The following is a 27,505-nucleotide window of genomic DNA, read 5'->3' on the forward strand; positions in this document are numbered from 1 at the left end:
TTTAAATTGTCTTAGTGTTGATTTTTAAGACTGATTTGTATGTTTTGGATATCAGACCTTCATATTATATATGTTCTACACGTAGTTGTTCAGCTGTTCCAGCAGTATTTGTTGAAAGGTCTGCTTTTGCTCCTTTGCTTTGCCCTTGGTCTTTGACAAAACTCATTTGCTATATGTATGTAAGATGGCAAAAGAGAGGGAGAATTCCCACAATTGTGGAGGCTGGAAAGTACATTCATAGGTCCCTGGTGGATCTGTGTCACTAATATCCTGCCTGGACTGAGTCATTACAGAGTTTCATTGACTTTAAGCATGAGGCATGGTAGTAACAAAAGGTACCCTAAGAGGCTTCTGTATTCCACACACACATGTTTTCACCTCTATTGTGGAATAGCACTCACTTTATCCTTAGTATCATAATTGATCACCCCTACCAGCATAGTAACTTCCTTTTTTGTCTTTTGTTTGAGAGCCATGAGAAACCTAAAGACACTGAAAGGCACTCTTAACTTCCATTTCATTAGAATAACTGCTTTGTGTTCTGGTGAAAGCAGTCCTCCTTTTATGAATAGGTCTTGTAGGTCAGCAAAGCACAAGAACATAGTGCGGGGAAGCAAATATTTTGCTAGTGGATAGCCAGGAATAATAGGAATTGGGACCTCTATCATTTGCTATTATAAATTCCTGGAATCATAAATTTTGACTGTAGAGTGCTGATTCAGAGAAAATACAGCCTCATGTGGAATACCACACCCCAAAAATGCAAGGTATAGCCATCTGGCTTCCAGTTTAGCTGAGCCTTCATAACACCATTACATATTTTGTTAAACCAGATGCACTAGGATGATTGGGAACATGATAAGAACAAAGAATATTAATGATCATGAGCCCACTGCTGCACTTTTAATTTGAATGACTTCCTGGATTGAAAGCAATGCATTGGGAAATAACTATCATAGAGGTTAAATCAATTTCTAAGCTCGTAAGTGATAGTTTTGGAAACCAACTTGTTTTTCTTCAGACATTTCTATTTCTGCCCATATTTTACTTTATTTATACATCCCATATGGCTCTTTCAAGAATACATTTGAAGATATTATTCTTTGGCTAAAAAAAAAGCACATAAGTCCAATTCTAAGAAAAAGTAATATTTTATTTAAGACAAATCATTTCAAAATACAATGAAACTTATTTATTTTGTGATGAAATGTACAAGTTTTTTAAAAAGGGGAAAATGATCATTTAGTCATAAGGACAGAATGTTAAATACCAAGATGTTCAGTTCATTATACTGGGTGGTGATTTTATTGCATAATCACCATGTTTCTTCAAGTAATAGTCAATTCTCAAGTAGCAATGTCTTCGGCCAGATGAGCAGCTTTTGTGGCAATTTACTTAACATTTAAAAATAGGTAGTGTCTTGTTTTTAATGCTTAGAGCCTGAGTTACATTCAGAATCTCTTTTTACTCGAGAAATGTATGCATCTCTTCATTTAAACAGAAGCATGTGTCTGAACGGTTGCTGATTTCAAAGTTATTTCCTTCACTTATTTATAAAAATTCTGAACACATTCCCTGATGCTACCCTGGCATTGTTATAAAACTAAAAATAAAAAAAGAAACATCTTCCAGATGCTGCTGACTCTGAGCAGATTCACCACAGAAAGAAGGCACATAATTATGGTACTGTGCACATAATTCAGTGAATCTTGTACAGCATACTACCTATCTGAAAATTAATTGAAATTATACAATTTTTAAAAATCTGCCATAAGGATTATCACATTAAAATATGAGCTGTGATTTTTTTAATAAACAAAAATCTAAATTAGTATTTCAATGGTAAAAATAATTCAAATTTCTCCAGATTCCTTTTATTTTTGTGCATTTTCTCTATTTCAACTGCAACTATTCAAAGTGTAGAAGCTGAACTGTGTAGGGTTTATGTTTGTTGCTAGAAATAGCCTAATGGATCAGACACAGGGTTCTTTTTTATGTAATCTAAACTTTCTTATTCTAGCCAAATGACAATATAGCTGACAAAACATAATTTTGATTTAAGTAAATAATGAAGATTTTGCAACAAAGATATTAAGTAATGAACGTTTATTTTTGTTTTTATAAGTATATCAACATAAAGCTTATGGTGAAGGAAATTTTACTGTTCTTTTATAGATTACAGATTGATGTATGATGTGTAGCTCCATTCAAAAATGTGAACTGCCTTATAAAAAGCTAAAAAATTTAAATTAGAATTATCACAAAATAGTTCTATACATATATACACAGATGTTTTAAATTCTATAAAATGTATATTCATTATTGGAAGGAAGTTTAGTTATGGTTTTTCTTCAGTCAGAAGAAAAAGGGAAATTATTTAATCCTCCTTGTCTGAATAAAAAGTGGGATGCTCAGATAATCAGAAAAGGCAAACCCTGCATTTTTTAAATTACTGGAAGAATATAAGGCAGCATAAATCATTTTAGTGTTATCTATGTAAAAGACACAGAAGAGCTATTTATATGAACATTTCTACTACTGCCCCTAAATAAGAAGTTAGATTATTATGTAAAATTCAACCCATTGTTAGGCTAAAATGAACTATTACAATGTATCATACTGTAAGTAGTCATTACTTCTGGAAATTCTTTCCTTTTTGATAAAATTAATTATAGCATTATTACATTTATTTAAAAGGACTACATTTTATGTGTCTGACAAAATTCAGGTAACTCACAAGGAACCAGTTACTCTTTTCATTTAATAACAATATTGTAAAATTATTTCACTCTACTATTTTTATTTCTTAAATTTTATTAAAAATCATTGAGCCATTTAATGTATAATTCACCCTCAAGGTCCTGATTTTAATAAATTAGTAAATTTTGCATTTTGTGGGCTTCACTCACCCCTGTTATGTCTTTAAAATCTTCTTATAGTTTTTATAATTATGGTTTTGAAAAGGTCTTCAAGTGTTACACATAATGAGAGCTAACATATATAGAGCAATATTCCTGCCAGAGACTGTGTTAAAAGGTTTATATACTTACATCGTTTAATTCACGAATGAATGCTATTAATCTCTATTTTTTAAAAAAGTAAAGAATATAAAGATTTAGTGACTATTTCCACTTACATAGCTCAATTATTTGAGAAAGCTAAAGCATAAACTCAAATCTATTTGCTCTAACCTATATCTCTTCATCCATCAACCTCACTCCGGTAACCATTGTTTTATTGTCCAATAATATACATAAAATTTACATTTAAAAAAATATATATTAATATTGTTTAATATTGTGATGGACACAATTAGTGACACAGATCCCCTTTTCATATATTCATTGGACATGTTTATGTCTTCTTTGGGCAAATGTCTGTTCAGCTCCTTATCCCATTTTTAAGTAAGGTATTTGCTTTTCTACTATTGATTTGTAAATCTGGAGGATGCTATCTCATTGTTACCCCAAATTTCATTGCTAATGCCAATTTGAGGAGCATTATCACCCTGTTTCCTTCTATGGGTTTTACAGTTTGGGCTATTATATTTAGGAGGAATTTTATCCATTTCAAATTGATTTTCATGTATAATATGATACATAGGTCCAATTTCTTTCTTTTAAATGTAGATATCCAGGTTTTCCCAACATCTTTGATGGAATAGACAATCCTTTTTCTGTTGTGTCCTGGCTAAATATTAGTTGGCATTATGTGTTTGGGTTTGATTCTGGGGTATTTATTCTGTTCCACTAGTCTATGTGTCTATGTTGGTGATAGTACTATATAATATTTGTTAGACTATTATAATCAATAGTGTAATTTTTAAATCAGGAAGTGTAGTGCCTCCAACTTGTTTTTTTTTCTTCTCAGAATGTTTTGGTCATTCAGGGTCTTAAGTGTTTTCATACACATTTTAGGATCTTTTGTTCTATATCTGAAAATTTTCACTGGTATATTTATACATATTATATTGCATCTGTATATTGCTTTGGGTGGGATGAATATTTCAATAATGAACTGTTTAGATCAGAAGAATAGTGTTTATAATGTTTTAATATACAATGCATAAAATACAGTAGGTTAGATATAAAATATGCCATAGAAACAAAACAATATGCACACATATTTGGAGACACCCCTACATGTTTTGCCATATAGAACAGGTTTGGAATACAGTTGCCAGATGTATCTGTATTTCATGTTTTCCCTTACTCATATTTAAAGAGAAAGATTTTGCTTTAAAACCAAGGGGTTTTTCTGTTCCTTGGCAACCCATTTTTCCTACTATAAATTGTTAAAGTCATTAATTAATTGTGCTGAGCCCTTGAATCACAAATATTAGTTGACTTATTAAATTCTGCCAGATATACTGCTATATTAGCAGGATTGAAAAGTATTTGTGAAGAATTCCCTGAGAAGATAATCAGGTACTCTAAGCTACATTGGACACTTAAGATTTTGGAATTACTTTCATGTAATTTTTTTTTTAACTTTGGAGTAGTTTAAACAGTTTTTTTGCAAAGATAGGGCAAAAAATTCACATAAACCACACTATGTTCTCTATTTTAAACAATTTATGCTATCATGACACTTTTGGCTCCACCAATAAATCAGTATTGACACAGTAGAAACTTCATTAAGATTTTCTTAGTTCTTAATTAAATATTCTTTTGATGTTCCAGTATCCTATTCAGGATACCATTTGGTATGGTTTAGTCTATTTCTTAATGCTATAACAGGACATCTGAGACTGAGTGATTTATAAAGAAAAGTGATTTATTCAGCTCACAGTCCTGGAGGCTGACAATTTTAAGAACAGGTGACAATAACTGCTTGGCTTCAAAGATATCATAGTGAAAGGGGAATCAAGAAAAAGCCATGGAAGTCAAAATTACTTTAAAACAACTCACTCCATGGTAAAAACTTCAGTGCTAGAAGATAAACAATCCTTTCATGAAGCTCTATCCCCATGATCAATACTTGGCTCCACCACCACATGCTGGAATTACATTTTGATGGGGATAAATCTCCAAACAATGTCAACACATTTTATTATTGTATCTCCTTACATACCTCTTTTCTTCAATAGATCCTCAGATTTTTTTTCTTGTTTTTGAAGACTGAATATTTTAGAAATATTGGTCAGGAATTGCATAGAATGGTCTCCTTTGTCTGCAAGTTTTCTGCAACTAGATTGGGATTATGACTTTTGAGACCACAAACTTAAAATGTTGCTTTCACTGTAGCATGTTGAGGGTACATGCTATGACTGCTGAGTTTTAATTGCTGTTGTAACCTTAGTCATGTGCCTGGAGTAGTGTTTATTAGAGTCCCACACTGGAAACTTAATATGCATTCATTTGTTCTCTATGGTAACTCATTAGAAGTGTGTAGCTATGCTGAGGTCACAATTAAGTAATAACAAAATATTTACTATTGTGAAGCAAATTAATATGTCTATTATCTTACATTATCACACTTTTTGTGTTTTTGTAACAAGAGCAACTATAATGTGTTAAATTAGCAGGAATTACAAACACAGTATAGTTTTATTGCCTACAGTCCTCATGTTGCATGTCTTTAGTGGACTGAGACCTCTGAAACCACGAGTGCCAAATAAATATTTCTTCCTCCTTGATGTTTTCTTGTCAGGTCTTTTAAGTTATTTTTATTTTTATTTTTTTTTTTTTGGGTGCTGGGGATCGAACCCAGGGCCTTGTGCTTGCAAGGCAAGCACTCTACCAACTGAGCTATCTCCCCAGCCTCTTGTCAGGTCTTTTGATCATAGCAATGGAAATACAACTAAACAAACACCCACACACATATTTACACAATAAGTTTATATAGGATAATAATGCAAAAATAATGATCATAATAATGAAAAATTTTAATTGGCAATAACATGAACAATTTACAAAGAAAATATATGAATCACAAATACAAAAAAGTGCTCAATATTATTATTCTGCAAAAATGCAAATTAAATCTACAATAAATATCATCACTTGTCAAGGTCATGGAGAAGTTAGCGTTCTCAAATACTAGTAGTGTGAATGAAAAGGGATACAATCATTTTTTCATGCATATTACAAAAAAATCTACTATATCTTTTAGATGAGATATTTTCCCTATAAGAAAAAGAAATCAAAGCTTATGTGTATGCGAAGATTTGTACAGGAATATTCACAGCAATTTTATTTGTGATTATAATAAAAAAGTAGAATCTATCCAAATAGCCACAAAAGTGAATATATATAACAGATTGTCAATCAATAAGAACAGAAAAGCAAATCTCCATTTCTAGGAAAGGCGTGTATCCATGATTCTCAGAAGGGAATGATCCGCTCCCATGGGACACCTGGTGATGTCCAGAGGAACTCTTGGTTGTCACCTCTGAAGGGGCTGCTGCTGGCTTCTAGTGGGCAGGGACCCGGTGTGCTGTCAGATGCCCTGCTGCACACAGGACAGCCCGCACAACAAAGAATCATCAAGCCCAAAATGTCACCAGTGCCTGGGTTAACTCACGGGGCACATTAAAAGAGGGGAACATGAGGTGTCACATGAAGAACGCAGTGACAGGGAAGAACCGAGGGTGCTGTGGCAAGTGGAAGAAGCCAGGTGTGGAACGGCAGGTGGATTCATCCCCAGAGACACCTGACCACAGGTGCTGGCTGTCCCACCAGGCACCAGGAATGAGGCCAAGCTTCTGGAGAGAATCTGATAATCAGGAAATTGGCAGAGCAGTGTGAAAACCCTACTTTGCTGGACTTCTTCCATTTGTTTGGAAAGCTTTTTAGTTTCCTCTGGTGGCTGGCATCACAGGCTACTCAGGGCAGGGGACTTTGAGCACCCAGTGCCCAGATTAAAACTGGTTTCACTTTTTATTTTGCAGAAGGAGCCAGGAAGGGAGAGCTGGCCCTTGGAATTAGGAGTCAGTTTTGTTTTCTGATTTGCACTTTTTAGCATTTTCCATGATTTCACACCCTGCCTGTTCATGTATTTTTTTGAAATATGTGTTAAGTCATACACACATCCAGAGAAGAGAATGGTTAAGAACATGGGGGATCTCCTTACAATGTGAAGTATCATGGACAGATATCTATGCTGTAAAGTAAAGTGAGAAAAGCTAGATTTGACCCCAAGTATAAAAGAAAAATAAAAACCTCAAAAAAGGTAAGATATGATGCCTTAAAATAGTAGTGATGATGTTATTATTCTATAGTTGTTATGCATTTCTTCTCTGATCTCTATTTTCCAATTCTTCCATTTTATGACGGAGGAAAGACAAGTATAACTGAAAGCAGAACCATAATCAATCACCCTGTTTTCTTTTCTGATTCAGTACTTTGTCCCTCCTCTCTTTATTGGGTTACATTTCTCTTGTTGCACTGATCAGGGGCCAAATGTCTCCTTGCAGAAGAATGTTATGGAATTCTGGCACCCCTGAAGCCAGTGGCCATTCAGATAGTGAGGAACATGCATGGGAACAAGACGGGTGAGGTCTGGGAACTGGGCCGAGTCAGGGAGGTGGGCACAGGGTGGAGCATGTCTCACTCTACCCTGGACAAGACATGGATCTGGTGGCCTCCTTCCTGCCTCTGGCAGCCTGGTGGAGTGTCAGAATCTTCACCTGTTTCTCCTTGCCCAGCCTCTGCTCTTCTGGCAGGTCCCCGCATCTGTTTAGATAGGGGCCAGTGGTTCTGGTTTTGCCGGGCTGAGTTCATGCTGTCAGAAGATGGGGGGTAGACAGGGCGCTGATCTGAGGCTCCATGGGTAGAGGCCCCATGAGGCTGAGGCTGTGGAGGCCTCCCATAAGCAGGAAAGACCCCCCACCAGCTGGTGCTGTGTGAGTCGTGGCCTCTGTTGCTCCCCAGGAGTGGTGCTGGCAGGTGGTGCTGTACTCTAAGCATGCGTGGTGCTGCCCCTGGGTGTCTGCTCTGGGCAGTGAGCCTCCACCCCTGGCCTTGGAGCCTTGGATCTGGCTGCTCAGAGGCAGGAGGCATGGCTGGAGGGAAGTTGGCGCTGGGAGGGTGGTCGCAAAATCCAGCCCTCCAGTGCTAGGCTGGGTCATGGGGCCATTGTGAGCATTTCTCCTTTGCGGAACCTGGTCAGGGAAGGGCTAAGGCTGAGAAGGAGGCAGAAAGGTCCTTGTTTCTGACTCCTGGCATCTGTCACCTTTGCCTGCCAAGCCAGGCTGGTGCAGAGGTCTCCTCAAAAGGGAATTTGGCCTGGTGGGGGGGAGGCAGGTGTGCTTTGGAGGCTTCCTGCCTCTGCCCTGAGCTGGGTGCAGAGTCCCCAGTGACTCCTAGCATCTTCAGGGCCTGCAGTTACCTTTGTTCTGGTCCCCCTCAGGGTATGTCTTTGTGGATTTCAGCAGTGAAGAGGAAGTGAAGAAAGCCCTGAAGTGGGACAGGATATACGTGGGTAAGGGGGCACTGGCCGGGCCCCTCAGGCTCCTCGTTCCCTTGTGGGTTCCTTCATGTACGTCTGTGCCCAGCTTTCCCTCCCACCCGACACTGTGGGCTCTGAGGGTACAGCAGCAGAGGGGCTGCAGAGAGGCAGGCAGCACCGGAGCCCGTGAGTCCATGGCCCTGGGCAGTACGGGGCGGTCCGGGCAATGGCGAGGGCTGGGGTTGGAGGAGGCAGGTCTCCAGTGGGGTGGCTGCTGGGCCTCCTGGAGTGAGGAGCAGGCACTGGCCTCTGGGCAGGTTTGGTGGGGGAGCAGCAAGGGCACCTTCCCTGAGCTGGGACGTGGTCCTCCACCCTCTCTGGCAGGGATGGCGATTGGACCCAGCCATGGACTCCAGAGGATGCGTTGTGTCAGGGTAGATGGGGTCCCCGGGAGTCCTGCTGGCAGGTCTGGGGAAGGTATCCATCAAGCTTTGGCGGTATGGGCGGAGGCAGACCGTCCCTGTGGCCTCATTAGGCATGAATGCAGGGTGCTTTTTTGCAACCTGCTCACCAGCAGATGATTTTTCAGGTTTGGGCTGTTACAGGAGACCTTTCCCAAGGAAGAGCTGCCAGGAGTGCCAGAGTGGGCTCAGAATTCAGAGTAACTGTCACTTGGCCTGGGACAGTGGGAGCAGGCTTCGAGGGCTGAGGCCATGCTGGCAGGCTGGGCGAGGTCCCAGGGGCTCAGACCGCTGCCCCGCTACAGAGCCTGCTGCTGGGCCCATCACCTTTCCCAGCTGGAGCATCTTGCAGCCTGCAGCCAGGGCGTGGGTCCCCAGCCAGGTATGTCAAGTCCCAGGCTCCCTGGACCCTCTCCTCCTGCAGGTGGACACTATATCAAGGTGTTCAGGGAGAAGCACATGCCCACAGCCAAGGGGCCCCTGCAGAACAGTGTGCAGCCCTGGCAAGGCCGGACGCATGGGAAGAACGAGGAGGAGGAGGACCTGGCTGACTCCAGGAGGCTCTTCATGCACAACATGCCCTACACCAGCACCGAGGAGGACCTGGAGGTGCTCTTCTCTCCCTACAGTAGGGCTCTGCTCCTGACCGCGCATGTGGGCCCCTGCTGCACCTGGCTCCTACTTGGCTGGGTTGGTCCCGTCTGACTCCCACTCACTCTTGACCTTGAGCAGTGGCTCCAGCTGGTCTCCTATTCTGAAAACAGGGCTCTCTGTCCCCACTGCAGATCCAGTGGCATCTTCTGCTTTCTGAACTTGAACTTGGATTCCTTTTTTTTTTTTTTTATTTTAATGGTGCTGGGGATTGAACCAAGGGTCACTCTGCCACCAAGCTACATCCCCAGTTTTTTTTTTATTTTTTAATTTGAAACTGTCTTGGTAAGTCCATGAGGCTGGCCTTGATCCTCCTGCCTCAGCCTCCCAAGTTGCTGGGACCACAGGCATAGCCAGCACACCCAGCAGAACTTGATTCCTTAGCTCTCACCATTCAAATTCAGAGCAGGAGTGATGGAGGCATTTTCCTGAGATTCTTTGGTTTCTGGTGTTGGAATTCAGTAGCCGCCCAGCCCTTCCCACCACCTTGCTCCTGCCCTGGATGTTTCTTTCTCAAGTCTTCCCAAGAAAACTGAGCTTCTGAGAAGAGGCAACACCAGGGCCGTCTTTGGTTTTGCTGCTGTTACTTTTTGGGCTGGGAACTTGCAGGCCTGTAGTTGAGCGTGGTCACAGGGGCCATTTGTCGAGGGGAGGAAGGTGGGCTCACAGTGCAGGTGAATCTGTGCTCTGGAGATGCTGCCAGTGCCCTTGTCTCCCAGGAGGCTGTCCTGGGTGTGGAGGATCAGTGAGGCTGTGTGAGTGTGGCTCAGGCCAAGGTCAGCTCAGAGGTCCCAAGGGGAACCTGCTTGCAGGCCAGGTGAGGGGACCTGAAGGTCTATCCTGCTGTCCTGCTCCCCAGGTCCTCCCATGGGCTGGTGTCCTGGCCATAGGGCAGCACTGGGTGGATGGGAGGGGGCTTGACCATAGACTGCAGGTATCCACTTGGGATGGGACCGCACCTGGTGTTCAGAGTGGAACCACTGCAGACGGTGTCCTCTGAGAGGGATGGTGTCATAAACACTTATGTGGCACTAATTACAGCAGGCTCTGGGTAGTGACTGCACACTAACTCTTGGACCCTCAAGGCCACTGTGTGTGTGGTGACTGTTGTACCATTCACAGGCTAGAGGAGGAGGCCTGTGTGGGCAATGCCACTGCCCAGGAAAGGCTGTGCGCAGAAGGCCATGGAGCCAGGTGCAACCCGACACCTTCCTCCTCGCTTCTCTTAGGGTGGGCACAAGGGGACTGGGAAATGATACCCTTGACCTGAAGGTGGGCCTCGTGGCTGGCATTCACCGTCCTTCCCTCGGGCTGAGTGGACATGGCCAGTGCACAGCAGTTGTGCTGTGTTCGCGTGACTGACCCTTAGTGCCCGGTACTTTCCCTCTAGCTTGGGCTCAGGTCCCCTGTCAGAGCTCCACTACCCCATCGACAGCCTGACCAAGAAACCCAAGGGCTTTGCCTTTGTCAACTTCATGTTCCCCGAGCAGGCGGTGAAGGCCTACGTGGCAGTGGATGGGCAGGTGTTCCAGGTGAGGTTGCTCACAGACCTGCTGGGGTTGCCGAGCCTGGTGATGGAGGAGGGATGGCTCTGTGGAATGCAGGGAGCTCTGCTTTTCAGGGTCACCTTACGATGTGCCCAGGCCACCTCCCCTCCAGTGCACCTTCATTCACAGTGTACGGACCTTGTGGGCTCCAGGCAAGACCTGGCCCACCCACGGCCACTCATGTTCTCTCTGTGCAGGGCCTGGGGGTGCAGTGTGAGGGGCCATGGGGTGTCACAGAGGGGCACCTTTCCCTTGGCATGGCCATGTCGGGGACGCCAGTGCCAGCCAGACTGAGTAACCATGTTTCTGCTCCGGCTGCTGTCCCTGTCCTCTGGAAGGTCTGGCCCTGGGTCCAACTCGTTTAGGACAGGAGGTCCCACTAAACAGGGGGACCCACTGGAGTACAGGGCTGGAGGGTGGGAGGGCAGCTTGCCCACTTCCTCCCATGTCCCCACAGGGCAGGATGCTGCACGTGCTGCCATCCACCATCAGGAAGGAAGCCAGTGAGGATGCTGACACTCCCGGCTTATCCTACAAGAAGAAGAATACCTCCAAGGACAAAACCAGCAGCTCCAGGTCCTTGCCAGCGCTGCCCAGGCTCTGCCACCTTCTCTGCCTTTCCAGGCTGCCTGGTCCCTTTTGCTCTATAGCTTGAGGTTCATCCTCACCTCTGATCCCGTTTTGCCACTGCAGATGGGGAGAGCAGTGCCATGATCACTTATGCTCTGAGGTTTTGTGTCCTCTACGAGTGGACAGTTGCCACCTGGCACAGGCTGGCTGCTGGCACTGCCAGAGGTTGGATCTGTCAGCCCCACTGCCTGTGGGTGGGGAGCCCACCCAGGACAGGCAAGCTGGTGCGAGGGCTAGGAAGGCAGGGAGGCGAATGACAGGCTATGTGTCTGTGAGAGAGCGCCCGTGGGTCCCAGCGTGGCCTGTTCTGCTCTGCTCCTGCCCGCAGCTCCCACCACTGGAACACACTGTTCATGGGGCCCAACACTGTGGCCAATGCCATCACACCAAGAGCCAAGCGTTGGACCACGTGAGCGGCCCGTGACTTGCAAGCTTCGTGTCTGCGGACCCACTTGGCAAATCTGTCCAGGGCTGGACCCCAGCGGAGTTCTTCTGGGTAAAACCAGGAGTGTGTTTCAGCCACGTGGTGAGGGATGACCCTTGATTCTGACTTTTGGCTGCTTTCTCCACGGTCCTCTGCCCTTCCTCAAGACACTCTAGGCCAACCTGTCTGTGGAGGTGGATGGCAAGCCCATGTGTAACTGAATGGCCTGGTGGCCACGTTTTTAAAAGAAAGAAAATTTAATTCTAACAGACGCCTTCTTCAGTTAACGTGTCTGAGGGATCATCGATTCTCTGTGCCCAGCGTAGTCACAGGGTGTTTCTCCTCCCTTGTTCCCACCCAGTCCTTGAATTCCCACTGAATTTCATGCATAGCAGGATGTGGTTTTGAACAAGCCACGCCTCAGGTGCCCAATGGCTCATGGCTGCCACGCTGGGCAGTGCAGCTTGGCCTGAGTTGGAAGGAGGGGCAAGGGACAGCCGCAGTGATTCTGGTGCCATGAGTTCCACGAGCACCAGGGCTTCGTAGTGCTGGGGCAGGGTCCTGCCTTCTAGAGCCTTCTGGTGCCTTCTGGAGCCTCCTAGTGGAGAGAGGAGAGCCTGGGCTGGTAGGGGAGGTGACAGAGCAAGGACTACTTGGAGTGAGGGGTCAGGGTCAGGGTCAGCCCTGCAGAAGCCCCCAGGGGCTGCAAGAGGAGCACAGACCTGACAACTGTGGAGAAGGGAAGAGCCAGAGCGGGTGCAGGACCACGTGGCTGGAGAGGGTGTCAGAGGGGGTCAGGCGGGTGTGGCTAGGGAGGGGCACCACTGAACCCACTTCCCCTGGGACTGCTCATCTGCTGGCTGGAGAGAGCAGATCAGGTCCACCTGATGGCTGTGGGCCTACTTTCTTCCCTCCCTCAGGAGACCAAGGGCAGCATGGCTGTCTGTGTGGCCCCTGGGGAGACCCAACTGGTCGAAGTGGTGTGGCACTTCCTTCTCCATAATGGGGTCAGCCTGGACTCCTTCAGCCAGGTGGGTCCCAACTGCCCTCCCCGTGGACTCTGATGGGCCCAACTGATGGCTGCTACAGAGCTGGGGATGGGGCTCCAGGGAGGCTGGGGGTGTGTCGACAGGCCCTGTGGTGGCTGGAAGCAAAACCTGAGGGCTCACTGCTCCACTGGCCCTCTCAGGGACAGGCTGCTCCTGGGGCTTTTCCACACCTGTGGCAGCAGGTGGCCTGAAGTTCCACACTGAGATGCCAGTCTGATCAGTGGAACAGCGGCTCGGGCACCCGGGAGGCTGGTCACCCAGCAGGCTGGTCATGTCAGGGTCTGCATGGCTCAGTGGGGGGCTGGGGGCTGACCCCTCAGCAGAACTACCCAGCTGTGGAGCCAGCAGATGGCCTGCTGGAGAGGGTGGTGCCTCCTGGGTCTGCTTCCCAGGAACCTGGCCCCTGGGGCCCCAGACAGTGCTGGTGTCAGAATGAACCCCCGCTGCCATCCCTCACGAGTCCTGTCTGCTCTACAGGCTGCAGCAGAGCAAAGAGAGACCATGATTCTAGCCAAGAACCTCCCCGCAGTCACCCTGGCAGCTGAGTTGCGGGAGACCTTCGGCCACTTCGGGAGCCTGGGCCGAGTGCTGCTGTCTGAGGGCAGGGTCACTGCCATCATAGTGGAGTTCCTGGAGCCCCTGGAGGCATGCGGGCTTTCTGACACCTGACCTACACCAAGGTAGGGCTGCCCCTGCATGGTTAGGGGAGAGGGACCTGACATGTGGGAGGGCCCTCAGCCTGAGCTCTGCCCTCCCGCAGTGCAGTGGCAGAAAGTGCCCTGCCCCTTCTCCTGCCCTGTCCCCACATTCCCTGGCTTCCTTTCCTGCCTCAACTTGAGCCTTCACCGTCTGCTTCTCTGCTGTCCTCTACCCGTGATAAGCTGAAAGTCAGTTCTCTATGTGGGGCTGTTTAAGAATATCTATAGCCACGGCATGTTGGCTTAGACCAACAGAAAGTCACCTGTGGCAGAACAGGCAGGCAGGTGTCCAAGTCCAGGGTGTGGCCAGCACCTCTGAGGGCTCTGGGGAGGACCTGTCCTTGTCTCTGCCACCACTGGGCTCCTGGTGTCCCTCGGCTCACTGCACCACTACCATCCCACTCCCGTCTGTGCCCCTTCTTTGGGCCTTCTTCATCCCAAATCTCCTCCTGGGTTTACAGCCCACCCAGATAACACAGGACATCCCACCTCGGGATCTTGGTGACAGTTGCATGGGCCGTCTCCTTAGATTCTGGGGTGGAGGCAAAGCCGTCTCTTCTTTGTCAGGTGCCTTGATGCTTTGCAGACTACGGTCCCCCAGTGATCCTCAGGGCAGGCATTGCACGTGCAGAGGTCATTTATCCACAGCTGCTGCCCCCCATGGTCATCCCCAGCTAGGGCCCTGCCCACTGTGCTGCCAGGCAGTCAGTGAGCTCCTGACCCACAAGACAGGTGCTGGTGCCAGCACCACAGATGCCCTTCTTCCTTCCTCCTGCTGCAGTGGGAAGGAATCATCACCAGGTGAAGGGTGGCGAAGGGCCCACCCAGGCAAGGCCACGTCCCTCTTTTGCACATAGGGAAACTGAGGCCCAGTGGCCCAAAGTCACCCAGCTCAGAAGTGGCACCACTTACTCTCTGCTCTCCAGTCTGGCTCCCGAGCATGAGTTTTCTTTTTTTCTTTTTTCTCTTTTGTTTTTTCTTTTTTTTTTTACTGGGGATTGAACCCAGGGACATTTAATCACTGAGCCACATCCCCAGTCCTTTTTTATATTTTATCAGAGACAGGGTCTTGCTGAGCTGCTTAGGGCCTCCCTGAGTTGCTGAGGCTGGCTTTCAACTTGCGATCCTCCTGCCTCAGCCTCCAGAGCTGCTGGGATTACACGTGTGTCCCACAGCACCTGACTGCTTGTGTTTTTTTCTCTGATTGTAATTAACTTGTGAATCTTGCATTGTGAAATTTGAAACAAGTCACAGAGGGCCCAAGTTGACAAGTCTTCCACCCTGCCCTGGAGCTCCCAGCGCCTTCTACTGAGGTAGCCATTAGCAACATCTGTGTCTCCTTGGTTAAGAAACCGCCTCTGAACATGTGTGTGGAACAAGAGCGCTTCTCTGGGTGACCACACTGACTTCCTGCTGGAGCCGCCCCTTGCTAGCAGTTCTTCCCCTTGTCACACTCCCCCTTTCATCCTCTGACTAGAGAAAATGCAGGGGGTGCCTTAACTCCACCCTCGAGCAAGGCGGGAGAGGCATGGGTGCTCCTTTGCAGCCTAAGGTGCAGCCCAGGGGCTGGAGTGTTTTTCTTCTGGGGCTCTGGACCTCATTTCTCTTTCTGGCTCCTCTGCCCTGGGGAGCACCCATCTCCTCAGACCCTCAGACTCTTCCATCTGCTCATGGGACTGAATCCCTCTCCAGCCATGTCCCAAGATGGAGTCCCACAGGATGGCACCTTTGCCTCTGCAGTTCCCCATGTCCCGCTGTATCTCAAGTGGGCTCCAGTTGGCGTCTTCTCTGGCATAGCCCCACAGAGGAAAGATCACCAAGAGGCACCAGTGAAATCTGCAGAAAAGAACGTGGTGGAGCCAGAAATGTGTAAGAACAAGTCTATGTGGGAGGAGACCAGGGCAGTACGGAAGTGTTCATCAGGCCACTGGGTTAACACTTTGTTCATTTTGCACACTGACAGATTTCAGTCTCTAATTGTATAGATATGTAAAACATCCTGAAAAATAGAGCATCATACCAGGGCACAGTGGCGCGCACCACTCATCCCAGCAGTTCAGGAGGCTGAGGCAGAAGGATTGTGAGTTCAAAGCCATCCTCAGCAACTTAGCGAGGCACTAAGCAACTCAGTGAGACCCTTTCTAAAATATAAAATAGGGCTGGGTGTGTTGCTCAGTGGTTAGACACCCCTGGTTCAATCGCTGGTACCAAATAGAGCGTTGTGAGTGCAGTGTAAGGTAGCAGCTGAGGGTGAGGGAAGAAAACCTAGATATCTTCATACTCAGAACAGCTGGTAAAGCATCCGTGCTCTGTAGGTGTGGAGAGCTGGCAGCAGGGAGGAGAGCCCTGTTTGCATGTGGCACAGTGCCCCCCTCGTGTCCAGCGACTGCACATGCAGGAAAGGGAAGAGCAGTGGTGGGCCACCCCAGCCTGGGTGGTCCCAGCCCCCTGGCTGACTGCACAGTAGGCGTGTGAGCAGAGTAAGCTTTCCTTGTCAAGTCTGTTGTGCAGACTGCATGACCTGGAACATTTCTGAACTTCACCCCTGTCAGGATGCCCAAGAACTGAGACCTGCCCCATACCCACAGCTGCCTCAGGAGATGGGCAGCTCCCCAGGGACCCACAACCACACCTTTTAGTCAGACACCTTCAGGAGCCTCCTGCAGACTGGGTTGTTTGACCCAGTTGTTAAGATCCTACCCCTCAGCCCACCACACACAGGGTTACCAATTGCTCAGTTTACTAAAATGAGAATTTTCCTCTTAAAGACAGATAAGCCCCTTGTCTACCATCTCCATTGTCCTCATATATTTACCAAAAAAGTGTTTTATGGCAAAAAACAAAAGCTGAGGGCAGTGGAGCCTCTGATCGCCCCTGTAATATTTGAATCCATGGCCTTGCCTGGTCGGGGCCTTCCTCCATGCCTGCGGCTCATGTGAGCATGGCCGTGGGTCTTCAGGACTAGCCATCTGTAAGGGCATTTGGGACCCGCTGGCCTGGAGGCCACACCCATCCCTTCACTCTGCAGATGGAGCGCACACCACCTGCTAGGTGGATGATGAAAGGCGTGAACCTTTCCAGTCCCTCCTTTGTGCCGCCCAGGTCGGCTTTGTGGTGCCACCCTGCTTGTGCTCATGGACCACTCCCCTCGTGGGGTCCTCCTGTGTCCATAAGCAGCCATCACCCTGCAGTTGGCAGCCACCGTGGCTTTCAGTTCTGCTGCTGCACGTGAACCCGGGTGATGATTTCTGACCCAGTTGAACCCTTCTCTCAAGCACACACACTGGCGGGGTCAGGAGGCTTGCAGACAGCTCCAGTCTGGCTTCTTCCTCCCTGCTTTGGGCACAGGCAGGGGACAGGCACATTGGGCATGGTACTTCCTTGTGTCTGCCTCCATCTGGCTGGGCTGCTTTTGTTTGAAATAGATGGTGCCCTCTCAAGTAGGCACCTCGTCTGTCTCCCTGACCATGCACCCTGAGGGAGTGCAGAGAGGGTGCTGCCCCAGGGCAGAGCAGGGCCTGCTCCCTGCCTGCTGATGCCAAGCTCTCCATGTTCTCATGCTGAGGTCCTGCTTCTGGGGAGGAGGTCATGTGTACCAGTGATGGTGGGCAGGATCCTTGTCTCATGCCTTCTCTGGGGCTGGGCCAGCTGCCTCTCTTCAGGCATTTCTGGTCCTGAACAGTGAGGGTGGTGCCCAGGCACCCCCCTGAGGACGGGGGAGATGCCATGCTGACCACTGTTACCCTCACGCAGAGGGAGCGCACGTCCGTAACTCTGCCACTGTTGTCCAGGGTGACCACAAGGGACATGGCCCAGACTTCCCAGGAGCTCCTGGGCTGGTCATGGACGCATCCAAGGAGGACCTCAGGTGCAGGCCTGCTCTGGGGCTCGAGCAGTGTCTTCTGGGCACCAGTGTCTGGACCCTGTTAGAACACTCTTCTGTCCCCAGGCTCAGGTTAGTGTTGAGGGTCCTGACAGGCCTGCAGCTTGGAGGGGCTGGTGTCTGCTCACTGGCTGACAGGAGGCCTCAGAGTTGGGATCTGTCCAGCCCCGCTGGGCTTGCCGTAGCCTCTGGGAGCTGATCTCCTTTTCTGACCATGTTGCCTGCACAGCCCCCAGTCCCTGGTCCCATGAGCTGTGCCCTCTCCTCTGCAGCACCCCACCCACCCTCTGCAAATTGTTCCAGATGCTTCCTCAGGATGACAGGAGGTGGGGGGCCCAGCGGCCCCAGGCCTGGGTTTGGGGCTGGGCAGGGGGAGCAGGAGGGACCGTGCCTCTCTGTAGTGCTCTGCTCTGCTCTCTGCCAGTCTCCAGGGAGAGGCCAGCATGTTTTATCTCCCCACAACCAAGACCCTCACCTCCAGATAAAGGACTCTGGATGGGGGGTCCTGGAAAGCTGCTTGCAACTGATAACAGTCTGCCAGTGGCCACAGTGCAGGAGGCTGGAGGGGTGGTGCAGCCTGATTATAATAAAGCGGTGCTGCGTGACTGGATTTGATTGTGGGGCTGTGGCGGAAGCCCCTCCCTGCCTCCTGCCTGCAGCCCAGTGGTTCCTGCTCCTGCTCCTGCAGCCGGCCCCTCTTCTGCTTCCTCCTGCCAGGAACTGGTGATTCTGTTGGCGAATATCTGCTTGAGGCTCACAGTCACTTAATTTTTTCTTTCTTGTCATCCTTTATCTCCCCATTGAGGCCGGCAGCAAAGTACTTCTTAAAAAGACCTTTGGGTGGTGGCCTCAGCCCTGGGCCATGTCTGGACCTGCTTGGACCTGGATGCGGGTTGCAGTTGAGTTTGGCCTGGTGGCTCGGAGGTGCTGGGAGGTGCAGGGGTGACTGTGTCAGGCTGGGTCCTGTCCTCAGGGCCAGCAGGGACACTGTCCCCTGCACACAGAGGTCTGACCTTGAACCTGCAGGAGGAGGGCTGGGCCTCCCCCACAGCCGCCTTCCCTCAGAGGGCATCATGGGCTCCCCTGGGTGCCAGCCTGGCCAGCTGGACATGCAGGGTCCAGGAGCAGTGTTCATGGTGTAGTGTTGCTTCTGGGTGTTGGATGGGCCCAGGGGCTGTCGCACAGCCTTGATGTTCACCTCACAGTCACCCTGCAGGCAGCTCTGGCCACGGTCCCCACTCACATATGGAAAAGAGGAAGCCCCGGCGTTAGTGACCTCCAGAGGTCACACATGTGGAGGGCATGGGGATGTGCCCCACAGCTGTGAGCCCTGAGGCCTGAGTCCTTGCCCATCCCCACTGCTCCCCTCGAGCACTAGGCTTGTTGGCCTTCTGCAGATGTTTTTGGAGTGTCCTCTCTGAGACAGTGCTGGGTGTGCAGGCATGATGCGTCAGGCTGGGTCTGTCCTCAGTGAACTCCCCTTTAGTTGGGGACCCAGATGCAACCAGTAAGGAAGATGGTTTCAGAACAGGCTAGGGGCTCTGGAAAGAGGACACCAGGGACATGGTGGCCTTTTTTACTAGTGTGGTAGTGTAGTCAGGAAGACCTGTCTGAGGGCAGGATGTTTGGACTGACACTGGGCAAGCAGAAACCAGGTCCGGAAAGACAGGAGGGGAGATGGCTGGGCCAGGAGATAGCAAGTGCAAAGGTCCTGTGGTCAGCATGGCTCTGACAGGCTTGAGCATCAGCGAAGAGGCCAGTGAGGTCAGGGATGAGGTCAAAGGAGCTGGCAAACTGGGAGCAGGCACTGAGAGGCCACTGGCAGGGCAGCCACTCTGTTGTCCAATGGCAGGTGATAGTAACTAGGCCTGTGGATGAGTAGTGGATGCTTGTTTTTCGTAACAGTACAACACAGTGCAGGAGAGAAAGAGAGAGAGAGCGTGTGTGTGTGTGTGTGTGTGTGTGTGTGTGTGTGTCATTGTGATTTTATTCCTGGCTGCAGGAGGGATGTGGAGTCAGGGCAGCTCTGTCACTGGCCCAGGCTGTGTGGGTGATACAGATGTGCAGTACAGGTCCACAGCCTTGTGTTCCCACGTGCATGTCCCACGGCTCTGCCCTTCCTGACCTCTGTCTCCAGGCCTCGTGGTCAGCAGATCTCTAAAGACTGCCATGCCCTCTTCTCATAGCATTTCAGGATCTGGGCACTGCAGGGGCAGGGATGTCGTTGTGGGTGTGAAGGGTTAGGGAGTGGACGTCTCTGGAACTAGCCAGCCTGCGCTGTTGGGGAAAGGCCCGGCACACAGGAACACGGCTTTCATCTCCAGCCAGCTGCTTTTCCCAGTGCCCCTCCCTGGACGGGGCTGAGAGCAGTTGACCTGCCCAGGGAGGGACCGTTCCTGAGCACATTTCCTGAGGTGCCCACTGACCCAGCCTGCTCAGCTCAGCTCGGCTCTCACTAAACCCAAATGCCTGTGATCAGGCTCCTGGGCCGGGGTTGGGTGGAGTCGACTCCACCTTGCTGAGGGCCCTGGGCTCCCCAGGGTGTCCCTGGGAGGCTCCCACCCCTGGAACCCTGGCAGGCCCCTGGGACAGAGCAGGGAAGGTGATCTGTCTTTTCCAGAGTTCTCTAAGCAAGAGGGAGGTGTCTGCTTGCTGGTCGGTTAACCAGCTCCTGCTTGGTACTCATGCCATTGAATTAAGTTGCCAAGATTGAAAAACTGGGTTTTCCCATGTAAAGTTGGGTATTATGCTGCTTTTCAAAACTCTGAACTTCTGGCCATACCAAGGGGGCAGAAACTGGCTATTGCTGAGGAGAGGCTACCCCTTGCAGTAGCCATGAACCTTCTGGGGTACCATCGTCCCCACACCTCTCCCCTCTATAAGTTTCTGTCAGTCTTCTGGGAACCTGTCTTGCATTCCTGAAGCTGCTTGGCATCTAGTGTTGGGATGCTGGAATGTTCCCGAGGCCACCTGTTTGTGTTTGTGATGTGGTCTTTGTGGTTGTGGATGAGGCCAGGTAGCCAAGGCACCCAGCTGAGGTCCTGGCACATGGCAGGAGATCTACTGCCCATTCTTTCCTTGGCCTTCAACCTCTGAGATGCAGGATGACCAGGAGACCCAGAGGGTCTTCCCACTGATAGTCTTGACTTCCACTTTGATTGAAGTTCTCTTCCAGGACCTGGAGTCTGAGCTGCTGTGTCCTTAGTAGGCTGTTTCCTCCTCTCTCCTTTGAAAGTGGGTTTCTGTGTATCAATGGCCACACCTGCAGTCCCTTGCTGGGTCTGTTGGTTGTTTCTTGGATGGGGGGAGCCTGCATGTAGATTTCCTCCTTGTGGCCTGGGACCCAGGAAGCTGGAGGACTGGAGGTGTCCTTTGGGCCCTGGGAGGGATCCAGCTCGGTCACTAGCTGTTTCTGTGAGGCTTGAAATGCTTGTTCAGTGGCTAAGCAGTTGACACCTAATCAGGACTGGAAAGCTTCAGGCCACAAGCAAGAGGCAGGGAACAGGGCCCTGGAACTTGGTGTGACAGTGCAGGGCAGGTCTGAGAACCCAGAAGCCCCCTAGGCCCCACACAGGAGGGAGCTATTGGAGGGAAGCGTGCTAAGGAGAAAACCATGGGCTCCTTTTGGGCCACAGGACCTTGGGAGCTTCTGCCAGCCTGGGGGGCAGGGCTGGAGTCTGGGGCAGGGTGGCCACCTGCTCAGCACCAAGGTGGGTTGAGGTGAGGAATCCCTGCCCTGGAGCTGTCCCCCTGGGGCTGTGGGATAGCTGTTGAGCCTTTCACTGGGAAAGGGCTTGTCCCCAGGCCCAGCTCTCAGGACTTGGTGAAACTGGGGAGATTGAGCCAAACTGAGCGCATTTCCCTAAAGTAGGGTTTCTCCAATGGTCCTGAGGCTGAGGCGTCCACCACCCTCACCAGGGTCCTAGTCAATCACCTGTGGCCCTGCCCCTTCTGTCCAGTGTGCCCGTGGGCACCGCCACGTTTGCCCTCCCTTTCTCCGGAACCTGTTCCTTCAGAGGGGGCGAGGTGCAGGGGAGGTGGTGACAGGTACTGGTGAGCCACCTGGGTCTGCTGCTGTGGAAGCGGCCACGGCCCCTACCCACTGTTCTCACTGGAAAGTGCATGTGCACTTTCCCCACTCAAGCAGACTGACGGAACCACACACCACCCTCCTCATCTTCACCATCAGCTCCTGGGGTCCGTCAGTGCCCTTCAGCGTTCCTCAGCACATCATTTCAGTGGTGACCTACCATCCCAGCCTCCAGTGGCCTTGCTGGTCTGTCTGTGACTCTGGTGGGTTTTCCCAGTTTCCACTATTACAAAATACTATGACTTCCTCATGTATAGACAAAACCACTTTGACACACTTGTATTTGAAATCCATATTCAAGGGATTTTAGAATGCTCTGTGTTTTCCCATTCTGTGATTTTTGCAAAACTCTAAGATGCATTTCAGTTTGAAAGTTCACTAAGTGCTATTTTTTAAGGAAAAATAACATTTGCTTAGGTTCATGGTTCAAGAACATAGTTTCCATGATTTATTTTGAAGTTAAAATGAGTGTGGCCTGGTCCTATCTGGGGCTTGTAGGTTTGGATCTCTGTCATATTCTCTTTAAAACAGCAGGATCTGGGTGCAGTGCACATGTCTGGAATCCCAGTAGCTCGGGAGGCTGAGGCAGGAGGATTTTGAATTCAGTGCCAGCCTCAGCAAAAGGGAGGCACTAAGCAACTCAGTGAGACCTGGTTTCTAAATAAAATACAAAATAGGGCTGATGATGTGGCTTAGTGGGTAAGTGCCCCTCGGTTCAATCCCCAGTACAAAAAAAAATAAAATACAACAGGGGCAGATGGTGGGACTTTGTCTCTCTCCCTGGCTCTCTCGCTGCTGACACCTGCTGTCCCTTCTGACCATGCCACAGAGGCAGAGCCCCTTGGTACAGTGTTCCATGCTTTAGGCCCTGGCTTTGGTGGGGAGATGTTACATAATGAGTTGTTTGTTTTTGATGGGGTTAGTGGCTGATGGTGAGACCCCAGAAGGTGGGAAGCCAGCAGGGGAAGAAGCAGAAGCACCCACAACCAGGCGCAGAAGAAGAGGAGGAGGAGGACGAGGAGGAAGAGGAAGATGAGAGCCTTCCAGGATGCACTCTGTTTATTAAAAATCTCAACTTCAACACCACAGAGGAGACGCTGAGGGAAGTGAGTATCCACCAGGAATGGGGGACGCTCCAGGCTGTGATGCGGGCAGTGCGTCTACTCTGGGTCCAGCATGGCTCAGGTGGTGGACAGCCCACCCTGCCGCACACCACCCCTGCTGTCAGAGGGGGGTGGTCCACATTGCAAACGTGCTTGAAAACAGTTCCCCAACTGCTTCTGTGGTGAGTGGCCTAATGGAGCCTGTAGGAGACTCGTCAGTGAGGGTGTCCCCACCTGGCACGTCTGGACGGGGCAAGTCTGTACCTGTGGGAGGAGAGCAGGAGGGGCAGGGTAGGGAGCTCCAGGCAGGGGTTTGGCAGATGCCCAGTGAGCATGGCAGCCCATGGACTGCAGGGCCAGGATGGGAGAGGGGTCCCTCCCACTCAGAGGATGGGGTCTGTGAGCTCCCCACCTCCCCAAATGGGACTCCCCAACAGAGGTATTGCTTTCAGTGAATTGAGCGTGGGACAGAACAGATGCTCACCTGATTTCCTGCTTAATGGATGAGTGACACAGCTCACAGCCTTGAACTTGTCCTTAAAGGGAAATGGCAGAGGATGCAAATCTCTGATTCCTCTTCCTTTCAAAATGTCCCCTGAGCTCTAAAATTCTATTGAGGGTTCAAAAGAAGAGGCATTGTCCACCGACCCCACCTCTGTGCCGTGACTGTCCCTAGGTAGGACAGCTACAACAGTGGAGAGGCCCCGACCCAAGCAGGCAGCATGGCCAAGGGCCCCGGAGCACCTGGTGAAGCACTGATAGCCACGTGACGTGGTTTTAGAGGCACACTCTAGCAGTGTCTCAAAGGCAGGTGGCTCTGAGCCTGTCAGGCCAGCCTCTGGTCCTGTGTTGTCCTTGTCACTCCTGGCGTGGACATCACTATTGGATCAACATTTCCTGGAGTTGCACAAACGGCAGCTCAAGGGTATCCTCAGAATTGAAGGCCCTGGGGCTGGAAGGTTCAGCCAGGATCATCTAGTTCAGCTAGAAGATAGAGATTCAGAGAGGTTGCCTCACTGTCTTGAGCTCACACAGCCCATTAGAGCACTGTGGGGAAACACACCGAGATCACAGGACCCCTGTCCCAGTACCTGAGTGTGGAGCCATGATCAGGGGACAGTCCTCCTGGGCCTGGATCCTGGCTTCACTCCTTGCTAATGGGCAAGCCCTGTAGCCTTTCTGTGCCTCAGTTTCTCTGGCTGTCATAGAGGTGTGAGTGGAACTTTCCCATTGGATTGTTTTGAAGGTTTGACTAGGGCGAGTGAGATCCTCTAGGTAGAGGGTCCATGCCTGAAGCAAGAGTCTGCCACTGGTGTGTGAGGGTCTCCGCTCCTCCTGCTGCCTGTCACTCACTTGGTGGACAGTACTGAGCACCTGTTTTGTCTTTGGTACTGAAGACGGGGCCAGAGCCAGAGCCACGTGGAGTGTGCCTTAGCTGGGCTCTAAAGGGAGACGGGAAGGGAGAGAAACATAGGGTGTGACTTACAGTTTTTTAGGATTATTTTGGCTTTAAGCACAGAGGACAGTGACGTGGTCGGGCCTGGGGTCAGTATACTCCATGCCTCTGAACTGACCCCAGCTTCTGGTGTCTGCAGCAGACCTCTCAGCTGTTCCAAGGTCTAGTTATTCCCTATGTAAGTGGAGCAAGAAAGCAGCCCAGCTGCCATTTTGAGAGGCCTAAGGGACTGGCAAGTTTACTTGGAACAGGCCATTGCTCATCACCCCTGAGTGACCCAGGATCTCCGTCGGCAGATGTGGGAGGACAACTTGGCAGGCTGCACAGAGGCTCAGAGCCTGGCTCAGTAGTCCAGGCCAGGTCCAGCATGTCCAGCTTTGTGACCCCAACTGCCAGCTCCTGAGAACTGGCCTTCAGCTGCCCATCTGAGGGTGCCTCTGGGTCACTAGGTGGGTGGATGGTGTGGGGCCTGGCATAGGCCTGTGCACAGTGAGCAGTCTCCTGGGGTCAGCTCTGCATGCCTATGCCTCTTTCTTCCTGCGCTTGCAGCTCGTCCCATGGTGACTGGAAAGGCTCCTGTGCAGGTGGCAGATGCTCCCAGAAGTCCGGGGCTGCATGATCCTCTCTTCTCCAGGTGTTTTCCTAAGTGGGTGCTGTGAGGAGCTACTGTGTTTCCAAGAAGAAGAGCAAAGCAGGTAACCCATGGAAATCTTGGCTGGAAGGAAGTGGTTTCAGAAGAAATCATACCTGTGGGCAGGGAGGGCAGCCAGGCTTGTCTGAAACATCCCCTCCTCTCTCCTGGAGACCCCTGCTGCGCAGTCAGAGGCCCATGTGTCCTGAGCTGTCCAGAACCTTGCAGACTGTCACATGGTCCTGGAGCTGTGTACCTAGTGGGCGGGCAGGGTACTCTCAGCAACCGGGGGCTCCCTCCTCCCCACTCCTTCCAGACACAGCAAGAAGGACTGATCGTGGGCTTTCCCCCATCAATTCCAAGGGAAATGACCCATACATAGAACTTCTAGATCATTCCATCACGTCATTAATCTTCACTTCCCTGTCCATTAGGTAGTGGGCAGGCAGAGATCACCTCGCCTCTCCGTTCAGCCCCGGCTCTTGTTCTGACCCTCCTGGCCTCCCCTCATTCCTGGTTCCCTGCAAAACATGAGCAAGGACACGTCCTTTGTCCTTTATCACAGCCACGTACCCCATTCAGCAGCCATTTGATTCACGGACATGGTTGGGTGCAGCATGAGTCAAGAATGACCACTGCTCATTTACTCCCTATCTGGCCTGGATCACCAGGCAGTGAGCGCCAGAGATGTGGACCTTGTTCCCAGGCACCCGCAGTAGCTGGAGAACATGTGAGCTGGTGGCTTCAGCACAGGACCAGGAGGGCTGTGGCAGGTTCTTCAAGTCAGAGTGGCCTAGAGGCAGGGAGGCTGTGCAGCCTGGTGGCAGAGGCCAAGGCAGAAGGTGCCCTGGAAAGGGAGGCAGCTTCCAGTTTAGGAAGTGGCTTTTATGTCCTGCAGGGGTTCAGCCTGGTGAGGAACCACTGAGGGTTTTAAGCAGTCATTTCTGAGTGTGAAATTAGAGGTCCCTTGCCTCTGCTTAGGCTGCCATGGCAGCAGATAAACCAGCCCGCAGGGACACTGCCCCTCTGGGCACCTGTGAGCACTCAGCAGTGCCTTGCCACCCCATCATCGGTGTTGGAAGCAGCTCTTGGGGTGTCCATTGTCCTTTTGAGAGCCTACCTTCTGGCCCGGCACTGGGGAGAGCTAGGTGGTATCTGGTCAGCTAGGTGCAGCAGGATGAGCCCGCGCTTGTTCTGGGGCTGGTGTGAAGGAGGGCTGGGTGCAGGTGCCTGTGCAGCAGCAGGTCATACTGCTAACCCTTGAGGGGCACAAGGAGAGATGGCGGGCAGAGCTCCTGCAGAACTGGCACACGGGGTCCAGCAGAGCTGAGTCCTTGGCACCAGCACGTGCCCCTCTCCTGCAGTCCCAGGTCAGCATTTCTTGTGGGCTGATCCCATGGGCGCAGAGGCCAGGAGCCAGATGCTGCTCTTGGCAGAGACTGGCCTCCCAGGCAGTATGGCCCTGCTGTGTCAGAGGCTGGGTGAGCTCCTCTTTCTCAGGAGTATGTTTGACACTCAGGTGCAGACACCGCACCAGCGCACTGCCCACAGCCTTCTGCCCCCAAACAAAAACACTCTGCTCAGAGAGCAAACTGACAGTCACCATGGGACAGGACTGCCTGCCCCCTGCAGTTTTGAGCCATGCTCAGGCTGTTCACACGGTTCCCTAGCATGCCTGGCCCTGGGTCCCTCAGCCTCTGGATAGAAAAACAGGTGCAGGGCTCTGCAGGGGAGTCAGAGGTGCAGTTAGAGGCCTTGTGCTTTGGGGTACCTGGTGGGATTCAACAGTATTACCCCTCTACGCCTGACACACACACACTGTCAGGAAGCAGTGCCCCTGGAGAGGCTGCTGTTGCTCTTGCCCTATGACCTCCTCCTACCTCGAGGGGGAACCAGGCAGAGCCAGGGCACCTTCACCTCCCTGTCAGAACTTTAGACCTGAAAATCCAGGAGCCAAATCCGAGGGTCAGAAATGTCCCCAGGAGGTGGCCCTGGGTGCTCACGATGCCACTTGGAAGCAGGGCCGTCCAGGTAGAGGCTCCTGCTGGAGAACATTGGTCAGCCCCAGTTCTCCCTCCCTCATGAAGGCAGGATCCTATTAGGAAGTTAATTATCACATCAGTCATCTGTTAATAGTCAGTGAACCTCAGCAGCTGATTCGCTGGGGCAACTAGTCATAAACAGCAAGCCTGGAGCTGAGGCCATGTGGGGGCTGGAAAGGGAACTGGAAAGGATCCAAAGCTGAGCCCTGGCTCACTCCGTGTTCCCTCTCATGGTGGGCCCCCTGTTCCAGGAGCACTGCTTTCTGTAGGGTTTGAATTTGTGGAGTACCAGAAGCCCAGAAAGCCCTCAAGCAGCTGCAGGTAAGTGGGCTTTGAGCCAGGGTCCATGCTGGGGGCTCATCACCACTGAAACTGGGGGCAACCCCTGATCTCCTGTCCTGCTGGGCCCGTCCTTTCACCAGTTTTCCAGGGGACAATGCCCAAGCAAT

At 50.6% G+C, this 27,505-nt stretch overlaps 1 protein-coding gene across 1 annotated transcript; it reads left to right on the top strand.

The window, feature by feature from the left end:
• Positions 1-6,548: 6,548 nt before the first annotated feature.
• Positions 6,549-11,742, top strand: LOC306652233 (putative RNA-binding protein 19; the record flags this gene model as incomplete). The annotated part of the gene is made up of 6 exons (XM_079125253.1): positions 6,549-6,618; positions 6,893-6,931; positions 8,353-8,424; positions 9,277-9,480; positions 10,905-11,035; positions 11,508-11,742. 6 exons carry the CDS (start codon positions 6,549-6,551, stop codon positions 11,703-11,705), a joined length of 714 nt encoding a protein of 237 aa, XP_078981379.1. The 3' UTR covers positions 11,706-11,742.
• Between the last annotated feature and the right edge of the window lie 15,763 nt (positions 11,743-27,505).

This window comes from Sciurus vulgaris, assembly GCF_902686455.1.
Source record: "Sciurus vulgaris genome assembly, contig: HiC_scaffold_152_arrow_ctg1, whole genome shotgun sequence".
NCBI classification, from domain to species: domain Eukaryota; kingdom Metazoa; phylum Chordata; class Mammalia; order Rodentia; family Sciuridae; genus Sciurus; species Sciurus vulgaris.